General features: G+C 39.1%; 1 protein-coding gene across 11 annotated transcripts in view; it reads right to left on the bottom strand.

Moving 5' to 3' along the window:
- rapgef2b (Rap guanine nucleotide exchange factor 2b) overlaps window positions 1-16,905 on the bottom strand; it is a 120,710-nt gene that overhangs the window by 93,532 nt on the left and 10,273 nt on the right. For all 11 annotated transcript variants that reach the window (XM_026182865.2, XM_080304699.1, XM_080304719.1 and 8 more), the window contains exon 2: window positions 19-89. In XM_026182865.2, the coding sequence (XP_026038650.1) occupies window positions 19-89 (71 nt within the window). The remainder of the gene's footprint in view (window positions 1-18; window positions 90-16,905) is intronic.

Here is a 16,905-nt window from a genome sequence, read left to right as displayed (position 1 = left end):
AGGTGTGCAGAGACTAACCTCAACTGGTGCTCTCGCAGGTTGGATAAGGCCTCCATCCCATGGAGATAAGAGTAGACGATCTCCAGGTCCTGAAAAAGAAGAACATACATATTTTAGCTTATTGATCAGAGAAGTGATCGATAGAAAATTAACTGGCAGTAGCCACACCAAACAAACAGTTTCTACTCATAGCTCCGCTAACTTCAACTCTAAGTTGTCCAGGGTTTGGACCAGTGCTCAGATAAAATATGACTTAATGTCTCTTTGCACTCTGGAAGTTGATTAATTACAATTTAGCGTTTAATGCATGAAAATGTGAAATAATGTGAAAATAAAATGGTAGTTGCAGCTCTAGCTTCAAAGTGATGGCACAAAAGGGTCGTTCATCTTCGTCATCGGTCCATTCAGCCATCCTTTTCTTAATAACACCCCCCCCCTTCCTATTTTCCATTTTGTCTGTAAAATATTACAAAATTATGAGAAATGCTCAAAACTGTTTCCAAAAGTGACAGTCAATGTCTGTTATATCAAGAAAATAATCCAGAAGTCAAAGAAGCTTTTACTGTATAAAACACAGAAAACCAAAAGATTATTGAAACAATGGAACCTGTAAATTATTGATTTCCTTCTTTAACAAAGGCTTTAAAAGCTCAGGCCACACTGATTGCTTAAAAAGAAGCCCTTACTCAATATTCAAATCAACCAACCGCAACATTATTTATTTTTTTTAACTGAATAAAATTGAAACAGATTTAGATACAACAAAATTATTCACCATTATTCACTTTCAAGTTGAAATTTCAAGGTAAATTCAGACCTTTTTAAGGAAAGTAAGACAAAAAATTGTATTGTTTGGTTAAGTTTAAGAACATTATTGTTATGTAAATTGGCTAGTGAGGCTAGCGAAGCCTCCTTTGTTATCCTCATCCACAGGATTCCTCTCAGTATATTACAAGCCTGGCAGGCCACAGGACAAATCGTCATAACTGCTTTTTCACACATATAAAGAACATGAAAAGGGAATTTTTGATGTGTAAAGCACAGCCTCAATGATGCACTCCCAGTGCACAATCTAAAATGTGTACAGAGGGACAAAACAACAGCATTGTGTGCTGGAAAAATCTCACAGTGGTGAGACTAAAGACATTTGAGACTCATCCAAAATGAATTTGAATTTTCTATGGCCTTTTATTAGTAAATGCATACTTTGAGACATTTTAAGACTTTTTAAGAGCCCATAGACACCCTATTAAAATGCTGATCATTGATGCTGCAGCAGACAAACAGGGTACTTGAATGGCAGACAACATTTCACACGGGCAGTGACATTGACTTGCATAAGCGAACACTGGAATAGAAAGCAATAAAGCACCTCACATAGGAAAAAAAATGATAAAAAGAGCTCCACTGAATAACTATAAACTCCCAATTCAATTACTTCATTAATTGACCCAGTGACTGACTCTCAGATTGTCTGGCATGAGTCCAAGCCAGAGGTGAAACAAAGTGGCCCTCACTGAGAGCTGGCAGGCTGCACAGCTACTCCACTGTCTACTGGCACACACTGGGGCACGGACTGTGAGTGCGTTTGTGGTGCATTGCTGGTCGAAGCCACTGGGAAGCCTTTGTCGGCGGCAACTGGAGGTGGATATGCCGACAGCAGAGTGACGGGATAACAGAGAGCCTGTGTTAAGACCCGGCCAGATACACAAACACGCGCATGAAGCGACACAGAATGGACACACTGTGTCTGGGTTATGTTTCTGAGAGCAACAACGATCAGCTTATTGAAAATTTTATGAAATACTGGTCACAAATACTGAATGACACAGTTTGTGCTGAATTGGTGTCACAAAATGTGTCAGCAGAGGAGGAGGGGAGCGTCAGAGGAGCCTCAGTGTTACAAGCCTTTGTATAAACATTTCTTTTGTTTCAAGTGAGTAATTTTAGCATTTTTACCATCAAAACTATAAGCAAAATATAGAAACTAGAGTAGTTTGGCCCAAAGCTGGGCTACTAGGTAGAGTTAAGTCGGAGCAAAAATTTACAAAAATAAAAAATAAAATAAAAAATGTATAGCAATAAAAAACAAAAAAACATCCATCCATCTTCCTCCATTTATCCGGGGCCAGCAGCCTAAGCAAAGAAGCCCAGACCTCCCTATCCCTAGCCACCTCTCCTCCAGCTTCTCTGGGGGAAAACAGCCATATGGGAGGGGCTTGGATGGGGCCGTGAAAAAAAAAACACAAAAAAAAAAAACACAAAAAAAAACAAAAACATAGGTAAGCAAAAGAAATGGGGGGGAAAAGGAGTAATTAAACTCTAAAAAGGAAAAAGAGCCAAAATGTTCTGCTTTTTAATCCATTTATTAAGTTCCAAGTTAAGCAGCTGATCCCGAAAAGATCCAACTCTCAGCTAAGAGAAAGTGAGGTTAAGCCTGCAATCTTTACTTACAGTGATTCCCCAGCGCTGTCAATAAATATTCAGGCTTTCATGAAACACCACATATATATCAAGTCAGCCCCAAACTGTTTTTAAAATTTGGGTTTGGTCTTCATAAAACGGACACAAACAGAAACTCGATTTACCCTGAGGGTTGCCTAGCCCTATTACATCACACTGATATCCCCGCTAACCAAATCCTTATGTTCACTGTGTCTGTGGTCAGAAACACAATGAACAGGAGTCACGGCATAATGATCAGACGTCTACTGCCACCTACTGGCTGGAAGGAGAACCACAACTTTGATTCACCAGGTTCACCGAGGGCACAAAGGTACACCCTCATTCAAATAACACAAATCCGCACTTACTTAGTTACTGAAGATAATAAAAGTATTTTCTGAATTTGGCCTAAACCAAATCAAATTTTTATGAAAAAAATAATTCAAATCTTCCCAAACTGCACATCCTTGTCAGCCAAACTCATCCTATGCGCTACCTGCACAGCACAAAAGCAGCAACACTAAAGACATTTCTTTACATTACGTTAAAGAAAACTCTAGTTTTCTTATACAGCCTTTTGTTGCAAATTCTGTAACATTGGGTGTGTGCATGACCTTCTGACACATTAGGTCATTATATTTATAATGCATGTTGGTGGCTTTGCAATGGTAAAAGCACAAACCCCGCAACAGCAACATCGCCACTACAAATACCTCTAAACAGGAACTTGGTTGCATTGTTTGCATTATTATCTTGGTTTGGGGAACATTTAGCATATACTGGGTTAATAAAAAATAAAATACTAATAATAACTGCTCTAACTTAAGCATAGACACAGAATTCAAACCAAAAGACACCACTAGATGGCAGGGTTGCAGGGTTTTCTTAAACCTCCTTTTCACAGTGACATAACCGTGAATAAAACAGCGCCACTGAAACACCGCCTAGCAGAAAGAAATATGCAGAACCATCAATTGTGGCTTCAGTCTCAAATATTTTAGATTGACCGTATGGAAAGAATGTAATGGACCCCATCTTTTCCACTCCCTGAGCCTTACATTTTCCGGTTGGATTTTCTTTCTAATACTGGTCTCTATTTACACTGAGCCAAACACGATCACCACAAAGTACACAGGAAAATGATAAATGAAAGTTTCAGAGTGTGGACCATGGCATCAAATTTAAACCAAACGGTGCTTTTTAATAAAATTCATTTGTTTTATTTCACTATTTGAAGCCTTTGCACAGACTTGTAAAAGCTGATTTTATTATCACCCTTTCTCCTAGATCCAAAATCAAAATGAAGGCCCTTTGATATAAACTTTCATCATTTAGGTGATGCTTGCTTCATGCTCTTTTACTGCTCTGTTGATGCTTCGTCTCAGCCACTCTCTCCTCGAACAGAGACAGGAAGGAAAGAGCAGTGGGCAGCAGAAACTAGGACATGCTGATGAAGGCTGCGTCTAGCCAAAAATTCTCCTCATTGTTTGTCTAAAGACAAAGCTTGTTCATTTTTTTAAAAAAAAGAAAAGAAAAAAAAAAACTCAAAAACTTCTGGCAGCTCAAACTCCCAGGCTGCACTCAGTGACGCCATCTAATCCCTCCCCCTTCCTTTTCAAAACTAATCCTTCCAAGAACACAGGTGGCCCCCACAGGAGGAAAAACATACCAAGATGCTGTTTGTGCTCTATAAAGCCCCGGGGATGCTTCAAAGCTGTTTGTGCAAAACTAGCCACGACGTTCCTCACATACCATTTACATACTGCCACTGAACCTCTTTGTGAAGTCCCTCAGTTATTTCCCTGATGCAACACAGTATGTCATCACTCTACAGAGTCATTTGTAAGACAGATGGTAGCAGTGCAATGCAGTAAGACGAGTGGAGGCATTTCCTATCCAGGATACAAATTAAACAATAGCAGGCCTTGTCTTCCTAGTTTTAGGCTTGCAAACACACACACACACACACACACACACACACACACACACACACACACCCCGCAGCTTCAATTTTCCGCCCCTTATGTAAGGCCCCAGAGGGAAAGGGTGCACTGTCGGGCCTATTGCCAGCCTTTTGAGTGGCAAAGCATTCAGTGTGCAGAGGGAGGTCAAGGAAGTTGTGATGTTTTTCCTGCTTTATTTTCACTGAGGTTTCGCATAGCCTAAAACAACTGGAGGTTGCAGTAAAAACAAATGCAATACGTTAGGAAAAAGATAATTCCGAGAAACGGCTGTATCGGTGACCTGAGGGGTAAAAGAATTGTTTTGCTGCATAACACACATGACACGAGTGACGGGAAAGCAAAACACAATTTATTTTAGACCTAAAACTCTTGAAAACTATGCGTAGCACGAGACGGTAGTGCGTACAGCATTTCCTTGATATCAACCTCATGTCTTTGGCAACAACAGTCGAGACGCCATTTATTTATTTTTTGTTAATCAACAAGTCAATTAAAGGACTAATTTATGCGCTTGCAAGTCTGACAGAACAAATTCCTTTCTGACAGGTTTTACCACATCAGGTACCATCTCATGACCTCATCGTGAAGGAATGAGCTCATTCCTCCGTCAGACTGAAAGAGCAGGCATGTCACTGGTGCTTTTTGTTCTCAAAAACAAAGATGCTTAAATTCATTAAAATGATATGATAGGTGCAGAATGGACAAAAGAAGCACCCATTAAATTTTAACATGGATCTGGGTAACTCCATAAAAATAAATAAAAATCAGTACATTGACCTCGGTGAAAGATGTTCTCAGGTATTTTAGTGACTAAGCTGTCAAATGTGATTAAGTGATTAATACTACAATTTAAATATCTTTTGGATTACCTCAAACAGCTCTGCATCCGAAACGACAGTTAGGGAAAACCTCCACCTTTCTTATCTCTTAACACCACAGTGTCTGTTCAGCACACAGGAAGCTCTCCTTTGGTCAGGCCCTTTCACTGTGACTAAAATGGCCAGTCCATTTATTCAACTGGCTCTGGCTGAGTGCAGATAGCAGACCTCTGCATTCATCTATCACCCACTGCAGAGAAACATCAAAGAAAGGGGCTGAAACATTTCAAAAACAATGAGACGCTGTGGGAGAGGTAAACAAAAGAGGCTCTGGTAGGGAAGCAAAGGACATTTCTGATGCCCGAGTATCCTGATGGATGTTCAGATAGTTTTTTTAACAGATTCATGTTTATGTAGAACCCGTTTTTTTCAAGTTAACAGCAAGTGTCCTTCTTAAAAAGGGAACCTAGTCTTTCCAGATCCATATTCTTGAGTAGCATTGCATGATTTCATGATGACAGTTTTATCCTTACTTATCTTATACTTGGTGCTGCCCTTTGTTACTTCTTTTAAGATGACACTTTTCTGACTATCGAACCACCCTAGATGAAGCTTAGAAGGGCAGCTCATTTCTCTCAAAGCAATGGATTTCAGACAGCTGCATAATATCAGAGTTTTGGTTATAAACACATAAACACATGCAGATGATTCAAACTTTCAAACTCTATGGTTAGAAGCATTTGTTATTACAGGATAAAAGAAATCTGGTTATATGTGTCAACAGAGTGAGCAAACTGTAGATAGTGATGCTATGTTGATATATTGTAAAGAAATGAGCAATTAAATGTTGTAAACCCATAAAACCAGACACACGACTGCTTGTTCAGTGCTTCGCTGAGTCGCCCAGCACAGTAAATCAATGATAGAGTCGCCTTTGTTAACATTTACATCTTCAAGCTGTCGCTTTTAGTGCCCGCAAGCACTCGTCTTCACTGCCCGACAAGAAAAATGTTTTGCATTGATCCTCAGTTTATTTTGTTTTTATGCTTTTGTTTAAAGGGAAGAACTGTTCTGTGATATGTTGTTTAAATACAAAAAAAGTTGAGAGAACTGAGATTTCTGAAACTGAAATGTGGAGCAATACAAACCACAAAAAAAAAAAAAATTCAATTCATGTACCCTGGCATTCTGAGGATAGCTTTCAGGTACCACAGCATATTTCTGCTATTTACCTGTGGGGAAAAACCCTGCTTGCAAAGTGCATATGTGACAGTCAGGAACATGCCTTCTTCCTCAACTTTCAGCATTGTTTCTGTGTTAACTTGCCCCCCTGTTACACAAATCGCAGATGGAGCAAGCATCTATTCTACTCTGATTAGTTTTTATTATTTGGCATCAGAGGATTACCGTTTTTTGATTAATCAGTTAATCTTTTACCAAGCCAAATATCCAAAATAAAACCACAAGCTGTTCTCAAATCGTGACACATGAATTGTGTTTTCTGTGATGCCAAGTTGAATGTAAATCAATATCAACCAGAAAGGAAGCAAATCCTCATATCTGAAAATATTTTTTGTCATTTTCTAACCCTGTAATTAAAGTAACCGACCATCTTACCTAAATTTAAGTAAAAGTACACTGATTAAGCAACTTTATAATCAACTAACATTTGAATGGATTATTAATTTAGTCTCCAAACTTGTGAAAATGCCAAACAGGTATGTTTTTGTTTTGTTTCTTCTTAGCCAGTGTCTTAGCTCTTGTTATCAAGCCAATGTACAGAGAAACAGAGGCACAGCGAGTGTGAGAGAAATGGCCACCTGCTGTGGAGCATATGTACTTTTGTCAGCACTGCCAGGCAACTTGTAAAGAACATGTCTGAATAAGTTTTCACAGTGACTAACATCTCACTGGCAAGCTGTGGAATTTGGCAAATCCTGATCTTTCATTCTGTCCTGGGTGGTAGCTTCGAGGAGCAACCCGTGCTCCGAGTACAAATCGAGCTGTACGAGCACACCAACATCTTAATTACGGTTGCGATTAGTCGCTATAATCAATGATGTCGACCATAAAAATTCATCGACGTGGAATTTTATTGTCGATGCGTCATATGCTAAACCGATGTAAATGTGTTTTTCACTTACCAAGAAAGAAAACTTTCCCTGGAAAGTGCTGACAAAGTGTGTGAAATGTCAGAAGAATCTGAATGTGAGATTTTAAATAATGCAACTTCAGACCATCAAGACTGCAGTTTCTAATGTGCAGGCGACAAGCTGCAGCTCTGTTCTCTCTCATTATGCTATCCCTGTCTAAGATGCTTACCATCTTGATCCCTGGCAGCCAGAGAAGCAAAGGCTGTCCTAATCACAGCACTTTGCGCAGGGAGGATTTGTTGTTGTTCTGTTTCAGAAAATAGCTGCAAAAAGCACAAATTAATCCCCCACGACTTGGGAAAGAGGACGACCTAGTTTTATAACAATCGCTCATTTGTCACCACGGGCTGAGCTTCTCTCGCCATACCTTCACCCTGTGAACTTTACTGCGACCGCTTCAAGGTTGGAAGCAGACAACAAAGATTTAGTATGCAAAAAAAGCCCATCGGGGTTGGATACCATAATGACGACGCAGGAATGCAACTCGCAACTGCTCGAACTGTGATACAACTTTTTTCTTTCTTTTTTTAAATTTATTTTAGACATAACCAGATAGCGTCTTTCCTAAAGCTTGCTCTCATTCAGTCAGTCATTCAGGTATCAGTTCTGTGTAGCCGCATACCACATCATGATCCGCAGCATTCCTTGGAAGTTTTGACCCATTCCAGGTTTGCCCCGCTGTGTCCCCCCACATTGAGAGAAGAATCAGTTACAAAGACTTTGCAGGGGTCGTCTTATGTGTCAGGTCGGGGTGAGGCTTGCATTCCTCACATGGCGCTGGCTAGATATCTCAGTGACCACACCACACAGACACACACAAGGTTCAAAGAGGCCATCTCAGTCATGCCCCTCATCCCCTACTCCTCACTAACCTATGGCAGGTACTATATGGCATACAGGAACCATCTGAGTAAACCATCCATGAAGGCAGAATTAAAGAATTTTAGCATATTTTAGTGTTAGATGTGTTAAATGACTCCAAACCAACTGACTTAATACGTTTTCTCATGTTTAAATACTACTATATGTGTAATTGTAAACAAAAATGACACAAAATGCTAAATTTCGGCTTTTGAAACCATGAAAACATACAAATCAAATAGTATTTTGAAAATCATTAGAAGACTTGAAATTTAAAAAAAGAAGAAAATAACAAAAAGAAGACAAGCTACCATAAGTAACAAATGAGTATTAATTAAAACTCCATAATTTCAACAATATAAATCACATTATAACATTATTCAACTGGTTAAAGGGGACAGAAAACAACACCAAATCTTAACAAAAGGAATCCTATTTCTTTTGACTATTTTCTGCTATTTTTAATTACGTGTTTAACTCAAAATAATATTCTATTTACAGCCCTAATTTTCAAAACCGTGTCATGTCTTTCAGGTCTTATTTTAATAAAGTATTAAGCTCAACAGCTAAATGTCACTTTCATTAAAAACAAGCACAAAGACAGCAGCACAAATCCTGTTGTGCCTTTTATCAGTTCTTTTGGACAATAATATGGCGTCGAATTAAATTAAATGTTAGTCTTATTGATGTGTGGCTGTCAGATAAAGAGCATACGTCTGCATTGCAGATGCAATAACAATTTTCATTGAGTGCTGGAGAATGATGCAGTGGACAGGCCAGCTGAATGAGGCGGTAAATTGCCTAGAGTAGTGTAACAAGGTAAAGAGGCCACTGGGAGTCAGACAGCCACTGCTGAAGGTTGGAGGGTCATGTTGCCTACAATGCAGTATCTGCTAATGGCAATATATTGCATTATATTGTCTGCTCAGCACAAATGTTTGTGTCAGTGGCAACTGGGACTGAGAAAAGCTGCCCCTGACAGGCAGACAAAACACCAATGAAAACTGCTCATTCCAAAATGTGCACAACATTCATCATACTCCTCAGGGCTGCTGTATGATGCTGTTTGCGTTAGTGTGTGCATGTGTGTATTCTCTCGTCTTTGTTTGTACATTCCCTGTGTTAACAGGGTGGTCAGCAGCTGTCCTTGAATCTGTATTGACAGAGAGTATGGGATCTGCTGGGTATTTTTATCCATTAGCCTGTGTGAGAGAGCAGGTGGAGGCTTTGTGGGCTACAACAAGGTCACACAGTGACGAGTGACGTTATGCCGTTATCGCTGACTGCTTTGGCCAAATGCTAAAGATTGAGTGCCTGCCCCCCTCCCTCATGGAAAGACATTGCATGTGGCAAGAGTAAGAAGTGAAACTAGAGAATAGAAGAAATATTACATTACTAACTTTGGACAAAAAAGAAAAAAAAACCAAAACAATCAAGATGAAGATAAGGCTGGAAAGATGCTACTCAGTGTAATTTAGCAAGTCCTTCTTCACATTGTCGACTAATGAAAAATGGTCGCTTGTACAAAAGGCTAAATGTTGAATCAAAAGGAGGAGCTAAATCCTCAGATTACCAGTGTTGTACCACTGAGACTATATTAAAACCTTGTGCCACCGGAATGAAGTTGGCACATGTTACACAAAGCTAATTAGCAGTCTTACTAACATTAAGCACTTGGGGTTAACTTAAGCTAGCAGAGCACATGGTCCATACCTTCTTCCTCTTTGCTTCTGATGCAGATTTAAGTGTTGCACAAAACAACTACACTTCCACTGCCACCTGTTCAGATGTGCCTGAGAAGAAGACAGGAGTCTTTTTTTGTCAACAGGAAGGCATCTAATACACCCACACAGCCTCCACTTCCACTTTTACACCAGCTTGATGTAATTTATTGAATAGAATTACACCACTGAATGATGGTGGGAGGTTGAAGGCCCCGTGGAGCAGAACAACCCAACAGTCACAGAGAAAATTTAAAAGCATTTAAAAGCACAATTTAAAAGAGCTGCTGTTTATTTCCCACTGTGGTCAAGGCAGCTGGTGGACACTGTGACTGGTTGGAACAGGACTCAGGGAGCCATGTGAATGAGCTTAACAGCACCTACTTGAGTTGCCTGCCAGCATAAAATCCTGAAGAGGTGAAATACTCTCAGTCTCCTGATGCATGCAAATCAGATGCAAGCTGGAGTGCAGAAGCAGCGGGACATCTGTAAGTTTGGTTACGAGTTGCAAGATGTCAAAAATAGGAAGTGTGCCCACTTCACTGAACTCTAGCAAAACTTTGTTAGCGGTAAGTATGTCAAAACAACAGATGAAGGGTAACTGACCTTTCCAACCCTGCTTTGATCAATACTACAGCCTACCTACATGGATGTGTGTTTTGGCAGTGGATGTGTGCAAATTTATTCTGGCCAGCACCTCCACAAACAGAATTGTGCACTAAACCTCAAGCAACCTATTCTAAAGATAAAGTTATATAAAGAGTGGGCTTGAGTATCACTGCAGCATGTTAAAATATATCTCACAATGTTGACCATCTCATCTGATGGCTGCAAGACAGCACAATGCTGCAAAATAAATACCTCACCCACCCGAGTGTTTTATTAAATTGAAAGAACAAGAAGTTTGTTTTTTGCTCAAACCACATTGAGAAAAACCTCTAGTGATTAAAAAAATTAATGTCAGCTGATTCAGTCTCAGTTGATAACTTATAAAAAGGCGTCTCATTACCAAGGTGTCACACAAGCAGCATTTCGTGATGAGTCATATAAAGAAAAAAACACTTATTAACACAAGTGTTGTCACAAAGAACACAAAAAAAACTTCCCGTTTCTTTTTTCTTTAAAGAGTGCCAACTAGGTTAAATTTTTTCTCATCTTTAAATAATGTATACAAATAGTTTTAGAAGTTCTTATGGTCAGCATTTGGGAAATAACCAATAGGAGTATGATTTATCAGATGAGAGTTGCACAAGGTGAGAAAGGGGTAATTTCTTGCTTTGCACACACACAGCAATTACTTATTCAGAAGCTGCAGTAAACACTGCAAGGACAAAAGACTGCACTGCTGTCCTTGAGGTGATCAACAACATGATTTCTTCTTTATGTGAGAATTCGCTTTCCTGCAGCAGTCTGCTAGTGCTTAATATTATCCACACAAGCCACACTGATACAGGATCTCAGGGCTATCTAATTAGCACCAAATGTTATTTGCTGACTCAGCTGCACCCCGTAACACTAGAGAACTGCCACACAGGGCAGGAAGTCAAAGCTATCAACAGCATCACAAGAATAAGTTCAAGGATGTGGGATTACAAATGAATGCAATTAAAAGCTTTGAAACAAAATTTAACACATGCTCTGGTATAAGTGGTCACAAACTGGCAGAATTTTAAATCCTGAGGTGAAAAGTTCAGCTATTGCGCTTTTTTCCTTGTCATATCCACTTCTATCTTCATAAATACAGTGTTGTGTTAGAACCCGTTTCTCCAGTTACGTCACTTAACATGACTTTGGATGAATATCAAACTTGATATCCATCTGGGTTGCCCACAGGGCCAGATTTAAAAATCAGGACCATCTTCGTCACTGAATCAAACACTGTATAAGCAAGCAACAGCCAGTCTGTGGTCTCCTGACACAGTTTGTTACCACAGTGATGTGACTGACCACAGACTTATTCAGAGGCAACCACTGTACCAAACTCCAAACACAGCACTGACACGTGCTGGCTCTCCTGGAGGTCTCTGTATAATATTATACGTACATGCAGTTTGCGCATTTTCTTATATTTGGAACTTCAAGTGTTGATCAATTAATCCTTAAACTTTTTGACTACTAATTACTCACATCATTTTGGAGCAAAAATGCCAAATAAATCGTTGCATGCCTTTAAATGTGATAATATGTTTCATAAAAAATAATATTGGGCACAAAATCATACTTAATTTAATCAATGGCATATTTATCCCGATTAATATGAACCAACTTTGAACTATGGAGGATCCACAATATTCATTTTTTCATTTTACAACTACAAAAAAACTCAAGTATATCTAAATATCCATTTATAATCAGTATTAATAATCCTAATGTCTTGGGTGAAACCATCACACTTCTTTTAGCTAGCAATAAGCACCACAATGGTTTAGTGTGGACTCAATGGGGGTCTTTGACCAATACTTGATACAAAGGGATCTCTCTGCTCTGTCACTGAACCTCATCGTAGCAGGTCCATACCCGGGAACAAAGCCAACTGTCCAGCCAAATGAAACCTGCCCCATTTCTCTCAAACAAAGGCCTCAAAGAGGTGCAGTGCAATCATCACAGACTTACGCAACACCATATAAAGATCAATCCAAGGGCTTAAAGCAAAAGCAAAAAGAAAAGGATAGGGTGGATAAAGTAGGGTGTAGATGGGCTTTAATCTTTTTGAGCCAAATGGCTTGCTTGGTGGCCTAAATGATCCAGAAACACTCAGTTCCAGCTTCCCTCCTCTTCTGTCCAATTAACTTGACACAAATAGAAGCCCAAGGCAGGAGGAGAGTTACTAATAAAATCCCCCAGACAATGGGAGGAGAATAACACTGGTTCCCCAACTGCCTGGACTCAATACTGTGCTGTTGATTCCTAAACCGCAGAAGCATTAATCCCAATCCTCCCCCTGGTGCATTTGAAAGAATTCAATAATCAATCTTTTCCATCTCCGCTGCTTTCTCCTATGGCTTCCTGCAGAAAGTAATTCCTACATTGCAACGCTACTATAGCTGCTGGTTGCTAGGGAACAACCAGTGAAAATCTCTAAGAAAACAGCTTTCACAAAGATTTCGCATATTAGCTCTCCAAGGCCACAAACATGCTAAAGTCACCAGAGGGATGATGGAGTTTGTTTGTTTGAAATCTCATGTAGAATCCCATCGAAGGATTTCGATGCTGTTAAGTGGATATCATTTAAAGCCCACACCCATTTAAAAGAAAGAGAAACTGCCAAAAGAATAGCTGACTAAACATGTTTCAGTCTTACGGTCCTGATTTTTTAGGCATACTATAGTGAACCCAACAGAAAGCACACAGTTCCCCTCCCCAGTACAGTACTGAAAGCCTTCAGGAAAAAAAAGAACCCAAGCTTTTAAAGTGCTTCTTAGTATAGAAGCCCATTAAAGTAAAATTGACACTATGTAGCACTCAAGGTGACATGAAACACACGTTTGATATTTTAAGAGAAAAAAAAAAAGAATCAATGTCTTAATTGACTTACTTTTTCACTTAGCAATCCTATGCTTTCAATTCCTAAATTGATTTTAAATGCAACCTTGGCTGTGTCAGTGCTCTCATGTTTGGAGCTTTTCCAGAGGGTCTTCAGGCTGCAGGATTATCAGCACATGAAGAGCAAGTTCCCTCTGAGCTGGGAGTGAGCCAGCGCCATTGCCTTTGTTAGTAGCTAACAACATTGTCATCTATGCTCTTTCATCGTCTGCCATCACAATGGAGCAGGGTCTAGCGATTGCCTGTTTTAGGTGTGATTTCTCATCTTTTTTTATCTCAAAAGCTGTGACCATGGTGCTGAATCCAAAGGAGACAAAGAAACAATGCTGCCCCCTCCCCCATTCCAATAAAAGCTACAGGAGGGAATAAAACACTTTAGTCAATGAGAGCTGACGATGTATCTGCTGAGGTGCCACTTTAGGTCACAACAGCTACAAAGCAACAGCAGAGAGACACTTAAGCATACAAAGCCAACAATGTCTCCTGTGTGAAAATAGTGGTATCAGCATCCATTCACAATTAAGCTGTACATTAGTGTCAGTTCTTGAAGCCCAGCTTAGGATTTGCAAATGTTTCGCAATTTAACAACTGATTTTCTTGTGTGTGGTATATGCACCACATTGGTTCACAACAAGCCCACTTAAGTCCTGAATGGAAATTTCCTGTTTACAGAACTGACTTATGATCCCACCCAAGGCCTTTCACTTCATACTGAAATAGGCCTCCCCTCCAGACGGAAGGGGATTTCAGGCTATATCCTGAGGAAGTTTTACAAAAGAAACATGGCAAACCATTGTGATCTTTAAAGACTTCAGTCACAAGATGAAATTCCCCCCTTTTTCTTCGCCATATTCAAGTTAATCAAAGCTGAAGGATAGAAAACTCCAGTTAATTGGTTTTTTCCAGTTCACAGTTTCAATTCATTGAGTCTTCTTGGAACATTGGCTTATAGCAGTCTGTATTTGCTTTAATTTCTTTTGTTGTGTTCCACCAAGTGGCTATAGATGTTCTTTTTTCCCCAATATTAGGATTTGTAAGACGGCTTTAATCTGCCTATAACGGCACTAAAGTAAATCTTATATACACGTTTGTAGCACTTAAAAAAATGAAGATATTCATTTATTTTATTGGCTCACACATCCTTATTTGTATAAATTAGCTTAAACCATGAGTTTATTGCAACTCATAGTCTATAACACAAGCCCTTTTTTCAGTCTACCTGGCATGTGCACAACTGCAGTTGGTACAGTTTAACTAAAGTGGCTATTTCCAATGTAGTGACAATATGACTGGTGTGATTTTAAACGCTTTTGACAAGCACAAGCTGCTTGCAACAGGGAGTCATTGTGTCTACACTATACTTGTGGATCTGGTGGAGCCAAAGCACAGAAGCCTATAGCAGAGCATGCAACATGTAATTACATACAGTTTTCATTTAGTCAAGTATAAACACAGTTGCAGACATTCTACATCAATACAACCAGTAGTAAAAGAAACCACAGGAACGTGGCACATTTTAAATGAACATTGTACAACACAAGAGCATTTTTTGAAGTGACATTTTTTATAACAGTAACTCAAATTGGCTAACTGAACAAACACCATTTTCTTAACAGTCATATGAAACTTTGTAATATTCCATTAATGACTCAGTGAGGAAACTATTAGCTTACAATGTAAATAGAAACTAAAGACAACAAAAACTGCTGAAGGGTTTTCCCGTCATTGTGCACAAGTAGTATTTAACTGGCTAGCAAGCTCTTTAGTCCAAAGGTACAATTAACACATTTTTAAAAAAAATTAAGCACCATTAAGATTTTCACCATCAAGTAATAACACACTGATATCAATTAAAATAAGATGAGGAATCACTGAAACTTTTGCCTCTTTAAACACACTCGTTTTCACTTAGACACTGGTAGGGCTATTGGAAAATAACTATAAGAAGTATTTATAGGGTATCGTGGCATTTAAAAAGCTCTTCTAAAGCGTCTCATAATTGCTCAATTTAAGATCGATCTTCAGACTGGGAGTGACTGGAAGACACAAATTACAACATTATTGAAACAATCTTCAGCCGGATGAAACTTGTGTTTGAGGCTCATCATCTTTAGTTTCATTTTAACCTGCTGTTTGCTTTTGGATTTCCGTGTTTACTTTTACATCATGGTTACAGTTTACACACACAAACCCTTTCACACACGAATCACAAGTTAGGAAGTTCCAAGGATTTCACATGCACTTTATTCACACAGTCACTGAAGATCCTCTAGATCACCTATGCAGCTATTTCCCCAATTAGAATGGAGGATAACACACCTTTTGCACTACATGCTGTTACAGGAAGGTGCCTGCTGCTCTTATCTATGGGACTGACAACAACTGACAATGGCCATAAAATAAAAGTTGAATTGAATAAAATTATTCAATCTAAACAAGTGCACAAATCACCTTTAAACAGATGGTAAATGAAAATAAACAAGGCCACGATCTACTAAAAAGAAAAAAATATTAACGAAAAACATTCCATTTAAACATGCTAACCAGTCACCTCCTGTTGATAAGAGTCACATCATGTCACCTCACCTATCAAATGTTTCCTCACAGAGACCTAACATAATGATCGCTTTAGGGTTAACTGAAGGGTGCTTTTCACCAAGTAGTTGTCTTATAAACATCTGACATATTGTGCATCTCATTGGTAAAGTGAGGCTTAGATCCATAGCACTCGCAAAAACTTGCAGAAATACCCTGTAGAGAAGCCTTTATATATTGTGTTAATGACACGTACTGGGCCTACTGCATAAAAATAACAAGAAAAATGTTTTTCCTGTAGAAGGATAAGAATGAATTGCGGTAATGTGAACAAGGTTCAGGACACCACCTACTATGCAGCTACCTTCTAAAGACGCTGAAGGAGGGGCTGCTAGCAATGCAAAAGACAAACAGTCTCCATGTGGTGGTAAAACTGAGATTTAAAAAAATGCCATTTAAAACCACCTGGAGAGGCCAGTATATCCTGGTGAAGGATGGTAAAACTGAATTTCCACTAACGGCAGACTCAGTAAATATGTCAGTCCTTGCCTAGAGTTTAGCCTAGCTTGCTTATACAACTCATAAAATCTTTAAGGGACATCAAAAGTTATTCTGTGCAATAAAAACCCTGTAGCCGAGCCACAATACATAAGCTACATGTATGTCTGAATTATTTCCCACCCCAAATATGTGCATTTTTTAACCAAGTGGGTAAAATACATTAACACCAACCACTACTCCCCATGCTAGGGTTGAATCACTTCTCATTATCTTGAGTTGTCACTCTTGACACAGAATCACATTAACAGTATGGATGAAACGAAGCACCAGTGAAAATGTACTCGCCTGAGGTTTTTACAATGAA

The sequence above is a fragment of the Astatotilapia calliptera genome, chromosome 2 (genome assembly GCF_964374335.1).
Source record: "Astatotilapia calliptera chromosome 2, fAstCal68.1, whole genome shotgun sequence".
Taxonomy (NCBI): domain Eukaryota; kingdom Metazoa; phylum Chordata; class Actinopteri; order Cichliformes; family Cichlidae; genus Astatotilapia; species Astatotilapia calliptera.
Note: the sequence above shows the minus strand (reverse complement) of the source record. Positions and strands in the feature narration are given on the sequence as shown.